The sequence below is a fragment of the Miscanthus floridulus genome, chromosome 10, assembly GCF_019320115.1.
Source record: "Miscanthus floridulus cultivar M001 chromosome 10, ASM1932011v1, whole genome shotgun sequence".
Taxonomy (NCBI): Eukaryota; Viridiplantae; Streptophyta; class Magnoliopsida; order Poales; family Poaceae; genus Miscanthus; species Miscanthus floridulus.
In genome coordinates this window covers 38,803,311-38,827,556 of record NC_089589.1, presented here as the reverse complement: position 1 = coordinate 38,827,556, position 24,246 = coordinate 38,803,311, and the positions used below count along the sequence as shown (strand labels likewise).

The 24,246-nt window shown below is 45.2% G+C and overlaps 2 protein-coding genes and 2 pseudogenes across 3 annotated transcripts; 1 reads left to right on the top strand and 3 right to left on the bottom strand.

Moving 5' to 3' along the window:
- Positions 1-6,129: 6,129 nt before the first annotated feature.
- Positions 6,130-8,651, bottom strand: LOC136488441 (disease resistance protein RUN1-like; annotated as a pseudogene).
- LOC136488440 (putative disease resistance protein RGA3) lies at positions 8,254-11,433 on the bottom strand (annotated as a pseudogene).
- Positions 11,434-15,939: 4,506 nt separating this feature from the next.
- LOC136490051 (disease resistance protein RGA2-like) lies at positions 15,940-22,040 on the bottom strand. Of its 2 annotated transcripts, none has more exons than XM_066486547.1 (5): positions 21,703-22,040; positions 20,979-21,241; positions 20,754-20,890; positions 16,425-20,393; positions 15,940-16,312 (listed from the first exon to the last, which is right to left on the bottom strand). In XM_066486547.1, exon 4 carries the CDS (start codon positions 20,365-20,367, stop codon positions 16,474-16,476), a length of 3,894 nt encoding a protein of 1,297 aa, XP_066342644.1. In that variant the 5' UTR covers positions 20,368-20,393; positions 20,754-20,890; positions 20,979-21,241; positions 21,703-22,040; the 3' UTR covers positions 15,940-16,312; positions 16,425-16,473. The 2 variants fall into 2 exon arrangements, with proteins under 2 accessions (XP_066342644.1, XP_066342645.1); XM_066486548.1 differs by having other exon boundaries at positions 20,979-21,238.
- Positions 22,041-22,925: 885 nt separating this feature from the next.
- On the top strand, positions 22,926-23,921 carry LOC136488439 (uncharacterized). The gene has a single exon (XM_066485371.1). It carries the CDS (start codon positions 22,926-22,928, stop codon positions 23,919-23,921), a length of 996 nt encoding a protein of 331 aa, XP_066341468.1.
- Positions 23,922-24,246: the final 325 nt, after the last annotated feature.

The following is a 24,246-nucleotide window of genomic DNA, read 5'->3' as shown; positions in this document are numbered from 1 at the left end:
GGCACCAAAGATCAACTTGCCGACATATTCACCAAGCCATTGGATGAAAAAAAGTTTTGCAAGCTAAGGAATGAGTTGAACATATTGGATTTCTCAAATATGTGCTGATGCACCCCCCACTTATATGACATGCCTCTCCTTCGAGCAATCCAAGGTAAAAGTTAATTGGCATGCATACATTCCTTGCTAAGGATTTGTTTAGTGCATCTAGCCATTCATCATGTCTTATAGTCTCATTCATGAAAATCAAATGAATTTGATGCTTGTATGGTACCACTATTGCTTCTATGCTTGACTTGATCTAGTGGTAGCATATGACATGTTTATGGGCTTGTGAACCTAGTGTTTGATCTAGAAAATAAGCTATGAGTGTTTAACTCAATGTGGTACAAGATAACCCTTGAAATGAGATGTGAAGAAGCTTGTCCTTGGATCAAATCGAGTTAAATATCTTTGGCAAGTGTTCTAAATTGGACCAAATTTGGGAAAATGATCCTCACCCCATTGATCGACATTGATAATCTTAACCTATCTAAAATTGAACCTATGTGGTCATTGATGATAAAGGGGGAGAAGTAATTCACAAAGATAGGGGGAGAGAAACAAAGATAGAGTGAAAAGATGACAAAGGGGGAGAAATATGAAAGTAAGGGGATTAATTAAAATTTGAGCACACAAGTAGGGGGAGCAAGCTCATAAACTTGATTGATGCATTTGTATGTGCATTTTCATATGTTTGCTTGCATGGCACAAGTTTTAAATTAAGATTCCATGCTTGTGTGGTGTATGCTAGTTGTAGGTTTGAATGATGAAATAAAAAACTAGCATGCATAGGTTGAGTAACTAGACGTGTTTATTTTGTGAAAACTAGACCCTTGCTTCTAATGTTGATCTCATGGGGTATTCTAGTTTTTGTGTATGTCTAGTTAGTAATGGTGCTAAGGATGGTATATTGGTGCATTCCGATTGGTATCATGCTTCAAAGGTCCATCTCTTATACCTTATCATCATTTGGTAGACATTACTCTCCCACAACTCAAATCCATGCATATGTGCAAGCTTCAATCCAAACTCTTAGCACATATGTAGGGGGGAGCTAATGCTACCATTTGGGGTTCATGAAACTTGTCCATATCCTTTTACACATGGTAAATATGCTTGGGCAAGCAACATGGATTCAATTGAATTTCAATTCATATTTTTGTGAAAGGGTTGTCATCCATTACCAAAAAGGGGGAGTATGAAAGCTCTAGTTTGGTTTTGGTGAATTCATGAAACCCTAAGTGCTAACGTAGTTTATCTAAGTGATCATGAGATATGTAGCACTATTCCAAATGGTGGAGCAATGGTGAAGATCATGATGATGGTGTGACCATGGTGATGATCAAGTGCTTGGACTTGGAAAAGAAGAAAGAGAAAAATAAAAAGCTCAAGGCAAAGGTGAAACTTGATAGGAGCTTTTTGGTTTAGTGATCGAGACACTTAGCGAGTGTGATCACATTTAGGATCGATAGCCATAAAATTAAGAGGGGTGAAACTCGTATCGAAATGCGGTTATCAAAGTGCCACTAGATGCTCTAACTCATTGCATATGCATTTAGATTCTAGTGAGTGCTAACACCCTTGAAAATGTTTGTGAAAATATGCTAACACACGTGCACAAGGCGATACACTTGGTGGTTGGCATATTTGAGCATGGGTGGAGAAGTTGGTGAAGTGAAGGAGTTGTTTGTCACTAAAAAATAGTGACCGAACGCTGAACTCATGTTGACCGGACGCTGGGTGGTGAGTCTAGTCATTTATAAAATTTGGTGGCGCCTTCGATCTCTATCTGTTGCTTGATCGGACGCAGGAGCTGAATGTGACCTGACGCGCAGAGGGTGTGTCCGGTCGTTCATGACCGACGGTGATGTAAGCGGCTGAATGAGCGTGGTGAAGACCTAACGCGGTGGCACGTCCGGTCGCGTGCACCTGACGCGTCCGGTCATGGTTTTGACACTCGGGGAGCTCTCTAGAAATGACCTGAAACACGGGCGCTGTGGTTGATCGGTGCGTCCGTTCGTGTGTTGCAGCGCGCGTAGTTTTGTGGATCTGACCCGGGGCTGGCGCGTCCAGTCACTGGATCGGCGCGTCCGGTCCTTCATTAACTTAGCGCGGGAAGTTTTCGACCGTTGGGATCGGGTGGCGCACGTTCAAAGCGGTGACATGTGGCATCGATCCCATGACCGGACGCAGGGGGCCTAGCGTCCGGTCGCCCTGAGAAAGCTGCAGTGAGGAGCCCAACGGCTCTATTCATGGGGGCTCTCTATTTAAACCCTATGACCGGCTCAAGCTCACTCTCTTGGCCATTTGCATTAACATGGCAACCTTGTGAGCTTAGCCAAAGCCTTCCCACTCATCTCCATCATTGATTCATCATCTTTCTAAGATTGGGAGTGAATCTAAGTGCATTGCTTAAGTGATTGCATCTAGAGGCACTTGGTGTTTGTGTTTCGCTATAGGTTTCGCTTGTTACTCTTGGTGGCTGCCGCCACCTAGATGGATTGGAGCAGTGAGGATCGTCGAGCGGAGGTTGGTGATTGTCTCTGGCTCCGATCGTAGTTATTGTGAGGGGTTCTTGACATTTTCTCGGCGGAGAGACAAAAGGTACTCTAGTGGATTGCTCATGGTTTGTGTGATCCTCATCTTGTGTTGGTTGTGTGGCACCCGGTTGCGGGTTTGGCGTGTGATGCCAATTAGCGCGTGAACCTCCAAGTGAGTGAATCGCCACAACGAGGACTAGGTTGCCGGTAAGCAAGTGAACCTCGGTAAAAAATCTTGGGTCACCTTGTCCGAGGATTTCTTGGTATTTATTGTGATTGATTGTGATCATCTTGTGATTGGCTCTATCCTCGACACGACGGTATAAACATCACATCCCCTACCTTGTATTTACATTTCTAGTGTTGCTTCGCTCTTTAGTGTAGTTAGTCTTGAGAGCAAACTTGTGTCGAGTCTAGTGGTTAGTGAGACTCTTTGGTTAGTCTTTGAGAGCTCACTAACTTAGTGTAGTGGCATAGCCTTTGTGTGGATAGAGACTATAGATACTAGAATTGTGGTAGGTGGCTTGTATTTTAGTAGGCTAGCGCAACATTCGTTTCGCCTTATATTTGTCTAACCGGATTGTTAAGTGTTGTTGTAGAAATTTTTTATAGGCTATTCACCCCCTCTAGCCATTAGGACCTTTTAACTTAACAGGCAGGCACAGCACGGTTAAACTCACCTAGTGTCGTGCTTGGGTTGAGTATTGAGCCCATGGGCGGCACGACGCAACCCGCATAAGTAATCGGGCTCCTTAGCGGGCCATGCTTAAACGGGCTAGGGCCGTATCGGCCGTGCCGCCCATTTAAGCATCTGTAGCCTAAGCCAAGGCTGTCGACATGGCGTGCGAGGTGATCAATCCAACATGGGCCCCTAAATTTGGGAAACAGGGTCCCGAGTTGTAGCTTTTTTAGCTAGCCTCATCCACAATCGTGCGAGTGCTTGGGTCCTACGAGATCATTAACTCAGCAAATCGCATACTCATAGTCGAGGGCGTGCGTGCGTAGCCGTGTAGGTGCTTGCCCCTTTGGGCTCTGGCCCTCTGTGCCCACTCGAGCACTAGTGGCTATTCATATGTTGGGTTGCTGATTACCGAAGTGTTGATCTAGGGTCTATTTGGCACAACTCAACTTTATTAGTGAATAAGCTTTTGTTGACTTTGGCTCCAAAAGTAGCTTTATCGGTAAAGCTGATTCTGTTTTAATAAACGTTTGATAAAACAGCTTCACAGGAAAGATAGCGCAGAGAGAGAGAGAGAGAACTAGGAGACGAAGCTAGTATTTTCAGCTTCACCTGGGAAGCTTTGCCTCTGAGAGGAGCTTAAAAACAGTTTTTAGGGAGAAGTTATCTCATCAGGGCCTGTTTGGTAGTTGAAGCTGAAAACAGCTTTGCCAAGTTAGGGTAGAAGCCCTACCTAACAGTCCCTAGTACGCAACTAGGCCTCAGTGACACCCAACGGCTAACGCTGCACCGTCCTAGAACTGCAAAAGCAGTGAAGCAGCAATCAAGTCCCTATTCCTGGCCTGGCCTCCCGTCTTGGCCGCGATGGGTAGATCTATTCTTCTCGAGCCAAGTAGCCATATCAGAGTACTACCACTGTACAAATACACCGATGGACAAGATTTGTTTAGGTAGTTAATTTTCATTTAGAAGTTACGTAAGGACTCTATAGGTCCCCTAGATATATTTTGAAGTTAACAAGTATGGCTCCTCATCCTAATTTTACTATTGCATACAAAATTTTTCAACAAAGTAGCTTTTCTAAGCTGAAGTTATTCAAATCCAAGTTGCAATTTACTATGACACAAGAAAAACTCAATGAATTGGAGATAACTGTACTTGAAAGTGTGTCTTCAATTTATTGGTCATACAAATTTTGTAAACTTTAGGGGCCCAATTTAAATTTTTCTCTAGAGCCTCAAATTTCTGGAGACGACCCTGGCCTAAGCACACTTGATTCGACCATCCAAATAGTATGAAACAATGGCAACTTGGTTCATGGGGAAATACTAAAATAGGAAACCTTCTACTTGGTGGAGGAGTTCCATAGTGCACAATGCTAAGATGACGGTGGTCACTAGTGTTGGTGGCTTGCATCAATTGTCTTGGCCGCGTCAATGCAGACAGGGAAGGTTTAATAACCAAGGAGCTTGAGGGGCTGTTTGCGAGAGCTCCCAGGGGCTCTAGTTCCTCCAAATCGCGCACTATTCATGGTACTGTTTATTGGAGATGTTTTTCTCTTTCTTGTCCAAATGAACTAGGAGCCAGGAGGAGCCACTATTTTTGGCTCCTCCCACTCCGGTTCCTCCACACTGTAGCATGGAGCCAAAACCACGAGGAGCCCGGCCAAACAGGCCCTAAACATGGATCAGGTGATATGTTTTGGTAACTGACACCATAAAGTCATCCTCATCTTCGGGAGATGCTCTCTCTTGAGTTCTCTTTAACTATCACATTTAATCTTCTGCATTGTATTTAACTTGTGCAATCTTTACATTTTTCTAGATTACTATAGGCTAATTGATAGTTTTGGCTCCATGTTCTAAAATTCTATGGGTTTTTTTTCTATTTTTCCCAAAAGAAACTCTATTAGGGTTAGATAGGTAGAGCACACTAGAAAAAACTAAGACTTATGGTTTTTCTAGTGGAGATTAAGAATAGCCCTAAGTTTAAGTTATAAAGAACCATTTCAGCTACTCCTAAGTTCTAAGGTTTCCCAACTTTTGGATGCTCACGGTCCAATTAATTTATAGGCAGCTAGAACTCCTTATTCCCTGCTGGAGGCAGAGGAAGGCACTGTTTCGCACTCATCAGAGCTGTATGTACTGGCGAAGCTACATTCAAAATAAGGGGGGGGGGGGGGGGGGGGGGGGGGGGGGGGGGCGTTGTTGGAGGTGCAAACGTACTCCCTAAAAATGTTAAAAGCAATGACTATGTCTAAATTTTCACCCTATACCCTTGTTGCATTTGAGTATCCTCACTAATTTGCTTCAGCTTCATCATTAGCTTTTTTTTTCTATATGGTATGAATTATGATGGTACCCAAAAAACTTTTTGGCTATCAAGGCCAAACCTGAGAAGAGGGCGCAACTGTCATTGTGGCGAGACACTTACACATAATGTCTTCCTTTTTTGCTTTTGGGCCTAGTTGCCTTGTAACTCTAGTAGTAGTTAGTTGTTGTTGTATCTTTTCTTCTTCTCTTTTTTTCCCTTTTATTCGTCCTGCTCCACCCTTCCCCTGTACATTTGTATCTGTGTTGCTTTGTTTCCTCTTTTTATTAATGAAAAATTAAAAAAAATAGGTAGGGGGCTCCCCTGCTGACCTTTCAAAAAAAACTTGTTGGCTTGGTTTTCACTTAAAAAAACTTTCTAATAAAAAATGCGGCAAAACTTTGCCGTCCTTTCGGAAAAAAAATGATGGTGCCCAAAGGACGTGGTGCCGGCTTTGTACACCTTGAGCAAAAGGAAGAAAAAAAATGATGGTACCCAAAGGACGTGGTGCCGGCTGTGTACACCTTGAGCAAAAGGAAGAAAAGATCAGTTCAGCATGCACTTGTAAGCGACTAATGGATTCAAGTTATCAACGTCCAAGTTATTATTTCCATGCAGCAAATTGTTGAATTTGTAGTCCTTCGGGGGCAAGTGCAATCCATACAGCTCAATCGGAAGATGAAGGACCAAGTTACATGGAGGCTCGGTGCAGTGTGAGAACTCGGCACAGTCAGCATACGTCCCAATTACAAATTCTTTGCATTGGCGTTTCACTTTTCAGATTCGCCTTTGGACTGTCGAGCATGGGGATCTGAAATATAGATCAACTGGCAGCACAATCCATCTTACTTCTCGTGAGACCTGTACAAGCACAAGATAGAGCGGTGAGTCAGAAGTCATTTATTGGGCCTTTTTAATTGCTGAGCTGAGGGCTTTGAAATAGACATATATACTATCATTACCATGTGCAAGAACTTAAGCGAAATATTACTGTACCTAATAAGATCACGAGACTGAAGTTTATCGTTGTCAGAACAAGCATGCATGAGTTTTTTTTTTCTCTGTGCTTGTATTCGTAAAAGTGTGGACAGATCAGGGTTCTGAATTTCGGCCAATTTTCATTATATTGATGACCTCCGGTAAATATACATACAGGTACTTTCGGTTCCATTTTGTTTATTTTTTCTTCAAATTCTAGCCAGTCCCCTCCAATATTTATGTCTTAACCGATAAGCTGAACCCTGCAACCGATGCTTCTTCCTTGAAAGAAGATGAAGCCAGATTTTTTTCCATTTGCTAAAAAAGTATGGAACATGTGATGTACTAGTTTGTTCTAGTGCCATCAGGCAGGAAATAAAAGTAGTGACAGCATTGGTAATGGGATGCAAAACTCTGACAGAAAACTGTATTTAGAATGCAAAACTGTGTTTAGAAGGCACATCGCAAAACATTGTCCCCTACCACACCACTAGGACTACATACACCACCAACAAACAAAACATGGTAGCATGGACCTATATAATAAAACATCTAGCAAAATAAGTTGAACTAGCAAATTAGTTAGAGATGAAATGTACCGAGGGGTTTGGATGCTTCCACGTTGGTGTGTCCAAGGAGAGAAGGCGCCGGCCCTTGATCAGGTCCCTTAGTCATATATCCTGACACTAGGAATGTGAGAGACAAGCTGCCAGTCGGGCCCCACTCCTTGCTCGTAACGCCTAGCAAAACCAGGGGAGCCAACAATGTACAATTCCTGGAGAGCAGTAAGGCATTTTATGGATTGGGGCAGGAACTGAAGGGCACGACAATGCTGAATCCTAAGCTGCCGATGTGCAGAGAGTTGTCCAATCCACTCCGGCAGCACAGTCAGTTCATCACATAGTCCCAGGTTGACGTGCTCAAGGGAGGTGAGGTGCTGAATCACGTCAGGCAACTTCTTCAGATTGTCCCAGTGACAAATGCTCAGCGAGACGAGGGACGTAAGTTGCTTTGTCGACTGTTGGAGATCGTCAATTAATGGGGTCACAAAGACCATAAGCCTTTGCAAAGAGCGCAGTTCGCCAAGCCAGTCAGGCAGCACGCCAAGGGCCTGGCATTCCATTATCTCCAACTGCTGCAGGGATAAGTTTTCAAAGGATCTCAGGCAATTCTGTCATGTCATTGCAGTACTCAATGTGCAAGATCTCCAGTTCAGAGCAGTGCTGCAGGTGCTCCCAGCTAGATGATGATCCTGTCAGTTGTAGTTTCTTGAGACGAAGGGCTGCTGAATGCACGTTGCCGGATGACGAGGATTCATCGGCAGATAGAGGAAGCCGCCGATAGGAGAAGCTACTTGGGGATAGCAGCTGCTCATTGCTGTCTTCAAAAGACAACGTTCCCAATGAAGGTGGGAAGTAGGGCTTTACATTAAGTTTTGGGCAGCCTTTTATGCATAGCTCAGACAGGACAGGAAAACAGCATTGCGCTCCAAGTTCTTCCCCCTGAATTTCAAAATCACTTGTGGTAGTCCACAGCTCCTCTAAATTAGCCATTCTGAGCAGGTTCAGGGACTCCAGCGAACCGAACACCAAAAGTCCTCGTATATACTTCAAGTTTCGAAATCCTTCTAGTGTCATATTTGTTAGAGAAACGAACTGACATATGCTGGTTTGCTTTTGTAGAATAGAGGGAATCACCACACACCCAATGTGGGTGGGGAGCCTTTCATATATAGGGCCAATTAGGCACACATGGCAAGTACAAATATAGGAGGTGAAGAACGGCGACCACTGGTTGAAGTTTGGGTGGTTCAGCTCCAAGGTCACCGGGACATGGGATTTGACGGAGATTGTCGCGTAGGGGGCGACAAGGATGGCGGGGGCGGAGATGGAGTCCGCAGCCGGCAGGGTTCCAGAGGAGTGGGAGGCACTAGTGGCAGAGGAGGCCGAGATTGTTGGCCTGGGAAGAGAGAGCCGTTGGGGAAGAGACAGCCGCTGGTGGAGAAAAGGTGTGGGAGGGAGGGAGAAAGGGAACTAGTTCTCTGATACCATGTAGAATAGAGGGAATCACCACACACCCAATGTGGGTGGGGAGCCTTTCATATATAAGGCCAATTAGGCACACATGGCAAGTACAAATATAGGAGGCTATTACCTGTACAAGGAAGCTATCCTAATGTAAGGAAACTAGGTTATACATAGCAACTAGCCTATCTAGGGGATCTCTCTAATGATCCTGATATATACATATCCTAATAGCTTTATCATTTTCTCTCCACAACAAGAAGAATCATTTTGCTTCATCATCCAAGGTGGCAAACAGAGGCCTCTGTAACCGCAGATTTTCAAGGAATTAATTTGCGATAGTGGTTCAAGAGCATTAAGTACACCCTGGTCTTGTTCCACATCTGATACTAACTCTTCCTCGGTTTGACTTGAAGACCAATCCAACTCCAAACTCCATATATTCTTCCACTTCAACATGGCCTTTTCTGCCTCACTTGGATCCTTTAGATTTTTAAGGTTGCTAATTTCCACATAGCCACCTATCATATCAAGATTTTCAAGCTCTGAGATCCTTGCATCATCTTCACCACACCCAACAGCAAACCGGCCTATATATCTTAAGCGAATCAGCTGTCTAAACCCTGATGGCATGCATTGTAGTTTGCTGCAACCTGCTAGATTGAAAACCTCAAATTTTTTAAGTTAATTATACCTTTAGGCAACTCCACTAGCTCCTTGCAGTTATGAAGGTCTATATGCTCTAGAGTACCAATTCAAGTAACCCATTGGGGTAGCACAGTTATTTTGGTTTCAGAAAGGTCAAGAGTATGCAGGATACGACAGGCAAATGTGCTTGGTAGATCTCGGAGATCCTCACAACCATGTAAGCTGACTGTCCGTAAGCTGCTTAACTCCCCATTGAAGTCTAACAATAGTTGTTGCAAAGAGAAACATCCGATTATATGAAGCACCCTTAGGTTTCCCAATCTGCCCACAGAGCTTGGTATCTCTCTGAGCTTTCACAATAATATAGTTGCAAGGACTGAAGATCTCGGCAGTTACCAATGGACTGAGGCAAAGTCTCGAGATCAGTAATATAATTAAAATCTAGAGTGCGTAGCTTCTTAAGTTTGCCAATAGACTTGGGTAATGTGACAAAACCTTGGCAACTAATAAGATGGAGTGACTGCAAGTTCCAACAGCCTGAGATAGCTTCTGGAAGTTTTGTGCAACTAACATGATGTATCTCAAGATATGCAAGATGTTCTAACTTCAATATGAATAATGGAAACAGAGTATCAACTGCATAGTCTAGAACAACACTGTGGATGTAGATACCCTTAACAAGATTATCAAATGATGGGTTGCCTCGAGAGACATATACAGCACGGACCTTGTAAAATAGGCCCCTTTCAACCTTCCCCCTATAAGATGTCAAAGATAAATATCTGCAGTTTTTTGAACAATCTGTAGTCATATTCTTCGGTAGAGATGTAACCACTTCATTCTGCAAAATATATTGAGTAAGATCATGAATCAGGTCATGCATATTGCATTCTACAGTTCTTTGTGGCCAAGTTTCAACTGGATCCTGAAGAAAACCAGCTCTTATAAGGGAATCAAAGTATTCGTTTCCAATATCACGTGCTAGCTCTTCCTTCTTCAACTTGATGAATCCGTGGGCCATCCATTGTTCAATCAAGTAGTGTTTGTTGATTTTACAACCTTTGGGGAATATAGAGCAAAATGTAAAGCACTGCTTCAGATGATCTTTCAAGTAAGTATAGCTTAGTTTCAAGGATGTGAACACTCGAGCTTCTATATTCTCTTCATCCCATAAATTACTCTCTCTTATGGCCCTCCAAGTATTTATCCCCCTTCTTTCCTGGAGTACAGATCCGAGGGTTTTTATTGCTAGTGGCACCCCACCACATTTCTTGACGATATCTTTTCCCACTTGAATAAAAGCATAGCCCAAATCTTCCTCTACCCAACCACAAGTCTTTAGAAAGAAGCTCCAGCTCTCATCCACTGATAAGAATGCCAATTTAAATATAGCCTTAGATTCCACTGCTTTCGCAACACTTTGATTACGGGTAGTTAGAAGAATCTTGCTTCCCGGTGCACCATTGTCTAAGAGCACCATGAAATTTTCCCAGTCATGCCTATCCTCATGCCAAGCATCATCCAAGACAAGAAGAAACTTATTACCGCTCAATTTGTTTGAAATCACACGGAGCACGTGTTGTTGAGCGTGATTATCTGACTTCTGCCCAATGATAGCTTCAAATAGCTTGCTTATAAGTTTGTCCCTGCAAAATTCTTGTGACACGTGGATCCAGAATATTGTATCTTTGAAGTGCCCCTTTATCTTGTCGTCATTGCAGATGTGTTGGGCCAACGTAGTTTTGCCAGAATCCCCAAGCCCAACATCAGCAAGTTAAGGCACGGACGGAACTACGGAATTGTAGCAAGATAGTAGTAGTAGTAGTAAACAACTAACCTTGTGAATGACGGTGATGGATGGGATCCTCCGGGAGGACGCTGATGCCCTACTAGCAGCGGCCGGCCGTCTTCTTGCTGCTGGATGCATGCGCTCAGGCATTCTGTCGAACACACCGCAGGCCGCTGTGCCAGACTCCCAGGGTTTCCCCCCTAAACCAAGCAACAAGCATGCCGCCGTTGGACCCTCTTCCATGTTCCATCCGTCGGCGTTGGTGATGCGCAGGACGGGGCGCCGGGCACAGACGGTGGACCTCCATTCCACGTTCCGCAGACAGAGGCGCCAGCTGTCGGCGGGCGGGCGCGCAGGTCTACAGCTGTTGAGCCAGAGAGGAAAGCAAGTGATGCGGGAGTGCGCCTCGTCGTCCTTGTGCATTCCGTCGAACAGGTAATCGGCGCCGCCGCGAAGGTGCAGACTGCAGACGGAAAATTTGATCGAGATAGGAAAGGAGCAGGACTATTACTTCCGTCGCATTTCTCGTTTGATCAAATCTATAGAAAGAGCTAAATCTATTTTTTTTAAAAAAATTCAGCTGATAGTGGACATCATAGTTTATATTAAAAAAATATTTCATAAATTTTCATCATTATTTTGATAGTTTATTTAATAAAAATAAATACTAGAAATACAAAATTATATGAAGCATAACAATGAAAATTTGGTAATGTATTTTTCAACATAAAATATGATCTCCTCTATCACACCACAATTTTTGAAATCAAAATTCAAGTTGTGCATATAGAGAAACAAAAAAAGACAAATCTTGTTAAGGGTTAAACTAGACCAACTAAAATAGTTGAAAGGAGCAAATCGAACCAAATATTAGTTTAGGACGTTATCTGAACATTGCTCAAATTACAGAAGTTACCACAGCCGAATAGATGTTACACTTTATGGACATGGTGTTAGAACATGAACAAAGAGATAGCATAGATATTTTTTTATTCATTTTAGGTCTTAAATTTATCCTTAAATTTGCAATATTGGTCTCCTAAGAACGCGACCATGTTAGATTGTTTTGTGTAAGCACCCGGACGTCTGGAAGGACGCATGCGTCCGGACGCCTGCGCAGCCAGCCCCCGTCCGCTGATTCTTTTGCCACCCCGCACGCGTAGCCCGCCCCGCCGCAGCGCCTGCGTGTCTGGACGACTCATCTCGCACGTGCAGCGCAATCTGCCGCCACGATTCGAGGTCGTTCGCCCCGCCCCGCATGCGCACCCCGCCCCCGTCGCACCTCAACCGCTTGCCCCAGCGCGCCCCATCCGCCGTTCCTCAACTCGATGCGCCCCTGACTCTCCAAACAATATAAAACATGTGCAACATGAAACACTTAAATGTAACATATGTATGGAATAGATGAAATATCTGGAACAAACACTTGCAATGTATGTGTAAAACATATGCAACATCTAGATAAAACGCTTCCAACTTGCAACATGATAACACTTACTGCAACATAATATTGAAACGACTGAAACATTTAGAACATATTGCTGCAACATAGCAACATCCAGATCAAAATGTTTGCAACATACGTGTAGAATAGATGAAAACATTTTGAACAAACCTCAGAAAAACTTGCAACATATGCAACATGTGTAACATCCCTAATCTACTTTTGCAACATCCATATGATACAATTGCAACATACCTCTGAAACAACTGAAACACTTGAAACATACGCTTGCAATATACGCTTCCATCACAACATCTCCTTGCTGAGGTCGCGCATCGCGGCGGCATGATCTTCTTGTGGGAAACAATGGCGTCGGTAGCACCCCATCAACACCTCATCACGCGCAGGGGACAAGGCACGGCGCATAGCAGCGGGGGCGCGGTGCGCAGTGAGCTGGAGCGTGGCGCGACGACAGAGGGTGCGCGACGCATGATGGGGTGCGTGGCGGGAAAGACGACAACAGCGAGCGCATGACACAGCAGCACGTGATGGACGAGCACAGGAGTGGGAGATTTTTTTTGAGAGAGATGGGGAGATGCAGATAGGAAACATGCCTGTTGGTCCGGGTGCGCGCAGGGCCAGGAAGCTAGTGTCCGAATGCACGCGCAGCCTGCTGATTTTTTTACTGCCCTGCATGCGCACCCTGCCCCATCGCAGCGCCTGCATGTCCGAACGACTCGCCTCACACGCATAGTCCGCCCTGTCCGCCTCGATTCAAGGCTGTTTCGCCCCCCCCCCCCCCCCTCGCACGGGCAGCCTGGCCTCGTCGCGCCTCGACCGCCGGCACCCAGCGTGCCCCATCGCAGGACACCGGCGCACTGTGCTCCCCTCCGCCAACCCCTAGCTCGTCGCGCCCCATTCCCAGGCGCCCTTGCCGTGCCACCATCACTCCCTGCGCCCCCTGACTCCCTAAACAACATGAAACATGTGCAACATGAAACACCTAAATGCAGCATACATATGAGACAAATGAAACATCTAGAACATACATTTGTAATATATGTATGAAATATATGGAACATCTAGAAAAAAAAACACTTGCAACTTGCAACATGATGACACTTATTGCATCATAACACTAAAACACCTGAAACATTTAGAATATATTATTGAAACATATGTGTGAAACAAATGCAACATATAGATTAGAATGCTTGCAACATACGTTTGGAACAAATAAAACATTTTGACCAAACCTCTGAAACACTTACAACTTATGCAACACTCTCAATCTGTTTTTGTAACATCAATATGAAACAATCGCAATATACATCTGGAACATCTAAAACACTTGAAAATACGCTTGCAACATGCGCTTTCATCAAAACATCTTGTTGAGGTTGCGCGTCGCGGCAGCCACAGCGCTGACAACGGCCACGACCTTCTGGTGGGGAACGGCAACATCGGCAACACCTGGGCAGCACCCCAACAACACCTTGGCGCGCATTGGGGGACGGGGCACGGCGTGCAGCAGCGGGGTGCGGTGTGCAGCGAGCTGAAGCGAGCGCGGCGGGGGATGAGCGTGGCACAGCGACGAAGGGTGCGCGGTGTGAGATGGGGTGCGCGGTGGGGAAGACGGCAGCAGCAAGTGCACGATGCAGCAGCACACGATGGGCGAGCTCGGGAGTGGGAGATATTTTTAAGAGAGATGGAGAGACAGAGAGGAAACAGGCCCGTTGGGCTGGTTGTGCGCAGGCCCAGAAAGCGGCATCTGAATGGATGGACGGACGGCCGCTCGCTCCTGAGCACAAACGTTTGTGTATCTAAGTATCTCAAGTTCACACAGTACAGAGATTGGAATGACTGATTTGGTAAAAACGGAGGACAGATCACATCCGAACATGGTGATGTAATTTGTTAGGACTCCTGTAATCTGCTTGTGCATGTCCTATGACACCGTTGATCAAAAGAAGACCTGTATCGACAGACAAACTGTCAGAGCTGCTATGTCCTTCCACATGGATTTTATGATAAAACAAGTTAACAGGGATTGCTGGCATGCTGCCACATGGTCTGCACTCGGCCCCTTATAAAGTTATATAAGCTTGTATGTCCACATGAGAAATATGTGAGAGAAGATGCCACCCGTCCCCAACTTCTTTCTTGTAACCTGCCAAATGAGGGCAGCCAGCGTAGACAGGACAGAGAATTAGGGAAACAATAATATTGGATACGCACTCCTTCCTCTGTAATAACTTCAGTCTTCAGAACCACATCCCATAATCTGCAGCTCCTCCAAATTAGGCATTCTGCACAGTTGGAGCTTCTTACAATCACCTGTTGTTAGCCCAAATCTGATTATTATTACAACCACCTGCTAGAGCGAGCATGGCCTCCGGTGGGCGAAGCTTGACTGAACAAGTCCATGTAACTGAACTCTAAACACTCATAAATAGGACCGAAATTACTGTTTACTCAAAGTTTAAGGTGGGCAAGAGAGTATGGATGAAAATGACAGCATAGAGAAACATCCAACCAAACAAAAACGGTCGTTTTCAGCTGTAAAACTCCAAAACTAGCTAGGAATGTTAGAACTCCCAACTATTCAAACTGTTCACAGATTCTATTCATTTCAACAATAATGATAGTACATTGTTAGTCATATTACTACATAATTCTAAATCAATAATCATATGTATAACAATGGTATATAAGATCAACATGGGCTTAATTATTACTCATACACAATTACACACAACTTTTAAAAGTTGAATATCAACTATGACAAAACTATATTACATATCATTGGTCATATTAATGTTATTAGTATATAAAAAATAATTAAAATTTTCTTTATACATGATTAGTAACGACAGTGCTATTCTACACCCTAGGTGCTGACTATAAAAAATACTGAGTACTACTGAACCACGTTCAGTATGAGTCAGTAATACACCCAGCATCAAGAAAATACTGATACTGACACGCGACTAGTGAACGATACTGAATTCTGTTCAGTATTATAGTTTGGTGATATTAAAATTAATATTATTAGTCATTACTTTAAAATATTTTCAATTGATGCATATTAGTATTATTGTAAAATAAATTCAATTAGTCAATGGCCGCAAGATTAACTTTTAAATAATTTCACCTAATACTGTAATCTTCACGAATATGGATATGCAACCATTTTTCCGAATATGATGGAGAATTGGATAGAGAAAATAATGAAAAACATATTTGAATACATCCATTTTATATTTTTATTGGAAACGAATACAGATACATCAATATTATAAGTTTTATTGTATAGTTCTATACAGATTCAGATAATTCAGATTTTCAGACATCCAATTTCCACCCCTGACCTCAAGGCTGAACAAAAGTACTTTGTAGAACCATGGTATTTTCACCACCACTTACATAAAGCGCAAGAGTATGCTCATCATTTGTGCATATATACACACACAAAAAAAAAAAAAACAAGTGTACAGGCTGAACAATTACTTAAAAACATGTCCTTTTCTAACCATAGGTCTAGTTACCAGAGTAAGCCTATCATGAGTTTTAATAAGATCCATTCATCAAATGGAACGGATATAAGATTGCCCATACATGTAGCAATCCTTGCCAAAAAAAAAGGTTTCTGAACAGTCCAGCTGACTGGACACTGCATCCTTCTTAGTCCTCGAAACTGAAGCCTGTACGAGCACACGTATTGAGTCAGGTTGCAGCAGACACGAATTGGATTCCATCAGGCTGAAGATCACAGTTATATAAATAACACAATTACAGAGGACATGTGCGACTTTGCTCTACTGCCTGCCATCAGGGAAGACCGAGAAGTAACACGCTCTGGAAATAGCGCAAGAAACAAAGAGTGACACAAAATCAATCAGCACAAAACACAAAAACAACTCAAAAACAACAAAGCTGCAAATCGGAATCAGTAGTGGGTAGAACGTACCAATGGTTGGAATGGATGCTGCAACGTTCGCGTGTCGACTTTCAGCCTCCTAATATATGCGAATATTAGGAATGTGAGAGATCAGTTGCCAGTCCGGGCCCACTCCTTGCTTGTAACGACTAACCAAACCAGGGCAGCCACCGATGTGCAATTCGCGGAGAGCAGTAAGCCGTTGTAAGGACTGGGGCAGGCATTCAAGGCCAGGGCAATACTGGATCTGCAGAGTACGAAGTGCCGAGAGCTGTCCAATCCACTCCGGCAGCTCAGTCAGAGCATCACATAGTACCAAGTTGAGCAATTCAAGGGAGGTGAGATGCTGAATCACGTCAGGCAGCTCCTTCATCTCGTCCCAACGACAAATTTGCAACGAGGTAAGGGACGTAAGGTGCTTTGTTGATTGTGGGAGGCTGTCAATCATCGGTGTCATGAAGACAAACAGGAATTGCAAAGAACGCAGTTCGCCTAGCCACTCGGGAAGCATTGTAAGGTTCTGGCACCCTGTTACGCACAACGCCCTCAGGGAGGTGAGGTTTCGAATGTTATCAGGTAATTCTTTCAGATCATCGCAGCAGTCAATATGCAAGGTTTCCAGTTCAGTTTGGCTCTGCAGGAATTCCCAGTTAGATGATGATCCCATCATTTTTCTTAGTCGTAGTTCCCTGAGACAACGCGCTGCAGACTGCTGATTGCAGGATGACGAAGACTCATCAGCAGGTGGAGGAAGTGGAAGGGAGAAGCTACCTAGGGATAGAAGCTGCTCGTTGCTTTCTTCAAAAGACAATGACACTAACGATGGTGGGAAGTAGGGCTTCACATTCAATTTTGGGCTGCCTGTAATGCGAACTTCAGACAGGACAGGAAAACAGTATTGTGCTTCTGATTCTTCCCCCTGAATTCCAGAACTGCTTGTCGTAGTCCACAGCTCCTCTAAGTTAGCCATTTTGACCAGAGAGAGGGACTTTAGCGAACGAAACTCCTGAAGTCCTCGTATATACTTCAAGTTAGGAAATTCTTCTAGTGTCATTTTTGTTAGAGAAAGGAACTGACATAAACTGGCCTGCTTGAACACTATACCAGCACAGAAAGAAGAATCATTTAGCTTTGTCATCCAACATGGCAAAATGGAGCCTCTGTAACCACAGATTTTCAAGTTCTCAATTTGTGATGGTGGTTCGAGAGCATTAAGCACACCCTGATCTTGTTCCACATCTGATACTATCTCTTCTTCGGTTTGACTTGAAGACCTACAGATTTTCAAGTTCTCAATTGGTGATGGTGGTTCAAGAGCATTAAGCACACCCTGATCTTGTTCCACATCTGATACTATCTCTTCTTCGGTTTGACTTGAAGACCAGGTCAACTCCAAACTCCATATATTCTTCCGCTTCAACATGGCCTTTTCTGCCTCACTTGGACCCTTCAGGTATTTAAGGTTGGTGATTTCCATACGTCCACTTATCATATCAAGATTTTCAAGCTCTGAGATTCTTGCATCATCTCTACCACACCCAACAGCAAACAGGGCCAGATGTCTTAAGAGAGTCAGCTGGCCAAATCCCGATGGCATGCATTGTAGTTTGCTGCAACCCACTAGATTCAAAACCTCAAGATTTTTCAAGTTAGCTATACCTTTAGGCAACTCCACCAACTCCTTGCAATTATGAAGGTCTATATGCTCTAGAGTACCAATCGATGTAACCCATTGGGGAAGCACAGTAACTTTGGTTTCAGAAAGGTGGAGAGTACGAAGCATCGGGCAGGCAAATGTGCTTGGTAGGTCTTGGAGACCCCAACAACCATGTAAGTTGACTGTCTGTAAGTTGCTTAACTCACCATTGAATTCTGAAGGAAGTTGCAAAGATGAACATCTGAGTATATGAAGCACCCTTAGGTTCCCCAGTCTACCCATGGAGCTCGGTATGTCTCTAAGCTTTCCACAGTAATTTAGTTGTAAGAACTGAAGATCTTGACAATCACCAATGGACTCAGGTAAACTCTCAAGATCTGTAATATCATTCAGCTCTAGAGTTCTTAACTTCTTAAGCTTGCCAATAGATTTAGGTAACACCACAAAACCTTTGCAACTAATAAAATGGAGTGACTGCAAGTTCCAACAGCCTGATATAGCCTCTGGAAGTTCTGTGCATGTAAGCTGATGGATTTCAAGATATCCAAGATGTTCTAACTTCAGTATGAATTGTGGAAATAGAGTATCAACTGCATAGTCTAGAACAACACTGCGGATATAGCAAATCTCATGGTTATCAAATGACGGGTTACCTCCAGAGACATATACAGCACGGACTTTGTCAAATAGGCCCCCCTCAACCTTCTCACTGCAAGACATCAACGACAAATATCTGCATTTTTGTGACCAGTTATGTGTAGTCATGTTCTTTGGTAGAGATGCCATCACTTCATACTGTAAAATATAACGAGTAAGATCATGAATCAGGTCATGCATCTCGCATTCTACACTTTTTTCAGGCCAAGTTTCAACTGGACTTTGAAGAAATCCAGCTTTCATAAGAGCATCAAAGTATTCATTTCCAATATCATGTGCCAGCTCTTCATTCTTCAGCTTGATGAATCCATGGGCAATCCATTGTTGAATCAAGTAGCCTTTATTGATTTTGTAGCCTTTGGGGAATATGGAGCAAAATGTGAAGCACTCCTTTAGATGATCTTTCAAGTAAATATAGCTCAGTGTCAAGGATGCAAACACTCTGCCTTCTATATTCTCTTCTTCCCATAGATTATTCTCTCTTATGGCTCTCCAAGTATTTATTGTTCTGTTTTCATAGAGAACAGATCCAAGAGTTTTTATTGCTAGTGGCACCCCACCACATTTCTTCACGATATTTTTTCCAACTTGAATATAAGAAGAATCCAAATCTTGTTCCACCCAACCACAACTGTTTAGAAAGAAGCTCCAGCTCTCATCCTCTAAGAAGAATGGCAATTTGAATACATCCTCTGATTCCACAGCTTCCGCAACACTTTGGTTGCGAGTAGTTAGAAGAATCTTGCTTCCATAGGCACCATTATTTAGGAGAACCATGAAATTTTCCCATTCTTGCCTATCCTCGTGCCAAGCATCATCCAAGACAAGAAGAAACTTCTTTCCGCTCAATTTGTTTGAAATTGCATGGAGCATTTGATCTTGTGCATGGACACCAGAGTTTTGCTCAACGACAGCTTCAAATAGCTTCACAATGAGTTTATCCTCGCAAAATTCTTGCGATACATGGACCCAGAATATTGTATTTGTGAAGTGCTCCTTTATCTTGTCATCATGGCAGATATGTTGGGCTAAAGTGGTCTTGCCAGAACCACCAAGCCCAACAATAGAAACTATATGATTACATTCTCCTTTGTTAGGTTGTACAAGCTTAGATATGATATTGGCCTTCACATGATCCCTTGATGGTATTTTTAAATCTTCAACATAACTCAACAAAGACTGATCTGATGTTTCCTTGTTTCTGCTTTGAACTGGTTGATCCACTTGTAAATTATGTAGTGTATTTTCCATCACAATTGTATCAAATGTCACCTTGATTTCATCGATCTTATGGGCCACCTTGTGTCGGAACAGAAGCAACTCCGGTTTTGCAGAAAAGTTGTCAGTTATAACAGGCTTATCATGGTCGCTATTTACCTTGTGTTTCTCATCTTCGATGTAGACATCATCAAGTAAATCATAAATCTCATTAGCAAGACTCCTCAATTTCATCACCCCTCGACCAGATGCTTCATGGTCTATTGTTCTGCCACGAACCACAGACAGCCAGCTCATAATCTTTGTATGTATATCCTGGAGCTCGGAGAGATCCTTTTTTAAACCAGTTATGGAAGCAAACTCACTGGATATCAGTGAACCTAGCTTGTTTCCTGCAACCGTCAACAGTCCAGATGCTAAAGCACCCTCAATTCCAGCCATATTTGGAAGGCTCCCACGCCAAACCCCTGTGGATGAAGTTGCAAAATGAATGGTTATACGAGTTTTGCCACCTCAAACTAATATGGTTGATGTGCTAATACAAGCAATATTATTTCAGCTCTTGAATGACAAAACAGATGTAAAAGGTCTGAAATTAGGAACTAAGGTTAGCTATCTGGATAGTATATAGGAACTCACTGGGAAAAAATGGTCCTATGGCATTTTATCTTACATGGGAAAACAAAAAAAAAGTTTGGAATGGATGTTGGTCCTTGCTCTCTGTACAGAAGTTCTAGATTAAGCAATTCCATGCCACATGGTTATGAGCCACATATGAAAGGATACACATTGATGCAGCGACAGAGAAATAAGTTGTGTACAAATACCTCTGCCGATGGTCAGAGCAGAGCAAGAGCAACAGATGTATCACATATGTGACACGACACTAGTGCTTGTTATGATGTATCACATATGACACTAGTGCTTGACCAGGTACTCTAATTTGTGGCACTCACTAAGAAACCTGAAAAACAATTCAACATCGTTAGCTAGAAATTTAATCAAGGAAGACAGTACGAAGATATATTGGCAGAAGGAATCAGAGCACGTACGTAGAATCGAAGCTCCAATCAGCTGCCTGATCCTATTCCATTCCCCTGATACAGCACTGGCTTCGGTGGTTCAGGATGCAGAGTTGCAGACAGTAGGAGCCTAGGAGGTGCAGCTTAGCTGGATGCCTGGATGGCAGAGAGATGACCCCGGTAGTGCTTTTGGTCGCTCCAGTTCAGCGCTTCGGGGTCAACTATCCTTGCACGGCACATATTTTCTCTGGATTATTGGCATGAAGGACACATGCAACTACTCTTGGAGCCTACTGCAATCAAGGAAGTGGAAAGGAAGCCATCATGAAAATTCGTTGCCAACCAAAATTCAAACCATAAAGACTTGAGCTGCGGGGCAAGACAGCCCTAGACATTGCATTAAGACGAATTCCTTCTCACACAATGCAGGACGACTAAACTTCCAAACCCTGCCCTACCCATACACAGTGGTATCGTAGCCCATATGAGAGCCACGACCGGGAGCAGACCTTAGATCTATGTTTCGGCGTGGGACAGATGAGGTGATTCGAACTAGATCATCTCAGCCATCTAACCATCTCAGCAGGCCCTTTCGCGTCAAACCATTATTAGCGTCAATGGAACCAAAAGTTGGTCCCACACCACACCACACGACTTGAAATTCGGCGAAACGGGATTGCCCATTTGCAAACTACACGATGAGGGAAGATAGATTTCGCGAAGTGATCCAAATAAGTGAATACAGCCACTATACCTGTGCGTTTGATACCTTCACGGATGGTTGACAAGTAGATGAACTCCTTGGCGCTCTCTCATCCGTCGACGTTGGTGATGCGAAGGCAGGACAGGCAGGCGAGAACTTCCACTTCCAGAAGCCCCAGGCCAGCTAGCAGCGGTCGAGGACGCAACTACGCAAGTACCCATGCCTTATATCCGCCAGAACCTATGCTCTGACACGATCCTCCGTCCTTGGGCTCTCCGTCGAGGGGGTCCGCAGCCATTCCCTCGACCTTGCCGTCCTTGCTCCTTGGGCTTTCCGTCGAACAGGCGGCAGGCGCGTGTGCTGCCTGGGCGTGCGGGGATAATCGGACGAATGAGCGGAGCCAAAGAACACGGTGGGAAGAACGAGGCGGCCGTCAGAAAGGATATTCAGGACGCTTCGCCTCACCACATTGGACGAGACTCGAGAGCACCGTTGTCTCCACTCGCGGTGGCCGCCGTCGCCTGGATAAGAAGACCGCGCAACCGGACGCGCCGGACTGTTGACACAGGGAGCCGAGTTATTTAAAGCATAAAAACATATTATATTTAATTACTTATTTTTATATTATGTGAGATCAAGTTACTGTATTTAATTATCGAAAAAAATAATATTTTAATATTTCAGCCATTTTTATATGGGAATTTGGTGTTCTAACCCTACCACAGGTGCAATAGTGATTTTACTGCGACGCCTGCGGCAGCGTCCGGTTCGTCCCGAGCAACGGCTGTGGCGGCGGCCGCAAGGTGTTCGTCGAGGATGAGGGCCGCGTCGTCCGCTGCGGTTAGTGCAATGAGAACAGATTGGTACGCAACGCTAACTGCTGTTCTTGATCGCCAACGGGGATGGGCGGCAATCGTCTGTGTTGGAATGTAATATGGCGTGTGGGCCTGCCTGGCCTCCCACAATGCCTATATATGTAAACGCTGATCATACACAGTAATACATTGAGTATTCCCTAATCCTACTCTTTCATGGTATCATGAGACGATTCCTTCCTTGCTTCCGCAAACCCTAATCACGCCGCCGCTGAACCCACGTTCGCCGGCCGCCGTCGCAGAGCCCGTCCCGCTCGCCGGCCCCTCCCATCGCGCGCGCCGTCACAGAGCACGACCTGATCCCCCCGCGCTACCCGACGCGACGCGATCCGCTGACTCGCGAAGTCGCGATCCACCGCCCACATACCTGAGACCGCATCGTCCTGCTCGCCCTCTCCTATGGCGGAAACTGACGCCGAACGCCAGGCTCGCGAAGAACGCGAGGAGCGCGCCCGTAGGGCAGAGGCCGATCGTGTTGCGGCCCTCGACGCGTACGAGGCCAAGTACGCCAACGTCCACGCCGCCGCCATCTCCGTCCTCAACATCAAGGTCCTCGTGCCCCTGGTCTTGGATCGCGCCGCTGACAACTATAACCGGTGGCGGTCCATGTTCCTCGTTGTCCTCAGCAAGTATGCCCTAACGGACCACGTCCTCTCCGACGTCGTCAACACCGATCGACCGGCGTGGGTGCAGATGAACTGCACCATGCTCACTTGGATCTACTGCACCATCCACACCGATCTCCAGCAGTCGACGATGAACCGCAAGCCGAACGCACGCGGCGCATGGACCTACCTCGAGAACGAGTTCCTCGGCCAGCGCGAATCGCGCGCCCTACTACTCTCGGCGGAATTCCGCACATTGAAACAAGGGTCGGCCTCCATCACCGACCTCTACCGCCATCTTGAAACGATGGCGGCAACCCTCAGCGACTTCGGCGATCCGATCGGGGATCGGACCTTGGTCCTCACTCTCCTTCGCGGGCTCAATGGCAAGTTCCGGCCCATGGTCTCCAACCTCAAGATGCGGCAACCCTTTCCCACTTTCGAGAAGGCTCGCACACTCCTCCTGCTCGAGGAGATCGACATCGACGACGTTGCTGCAAGCGAAGCCGCCGGGGCATCGGACCCGCCGGCATCCTCTGCGACAACCGCGCTCGTCACTGCCCCGCACCCTCCTGCTGGGCGCTCCTACGCAGGCCAGGGCCAGGGCGGCCATGCCGGCCATGGCCAGGGCAGCCAGGGCGGGCACGCTGGCCAGGGCGGCTCACAGCGCACTGGCCGTTGCCGCGGTGGCCACGGCCGCAACCAGCAGCAGCAGGTCTCCAACACTGGAGGCGGCTCTCGCTTCCCGACACCGTTCTACAACCCATGGATGGGCACTGTGCAGCTCTAGCCGTGTTTGTCGGGCGGTCCAGGGATGCCGTTTCGACCTTCGCCGGCTGCCTTCACTACTGTTCCTCAGCCGCAATAGCAGTACATACAGTAGCCGTATGTGCAGCAGCCGTACACCCTTGGACCTCCTCCAGGGTTCGGCTACGAAGGACCATCGCCGCCACAGCAGCAGCAGCAGTGGACGCCCATGCAGGGCGCGTCCTGGGATCCATCCGCCCTCGTCAACAACTTCAACACCATGACGCTGACGCCCCCTTCATCGGCCGAGTGGTACATTGACTCTGGCGCCGGTGCCCATATGGTCAACAACGCTGGTATTCTTTCTA

Excerpts from the sequence above, each read along its gene's own strand:
- LOC136488439 (XM_066485371.1), top strand. The coding sequence starts at position 22,926 with ATGGCGGAAACTGACGCCGAACGCCAGGCTCGCGAAGAACGCGAGGAG.
- LOC136490051 (XM_066486547.1), bottom strand. The coding sequence starts at position 20,367 with ATGGCTGGAATTGAGGGTGCTTTAGCATCTGGACTGTTGACGGTTGCA.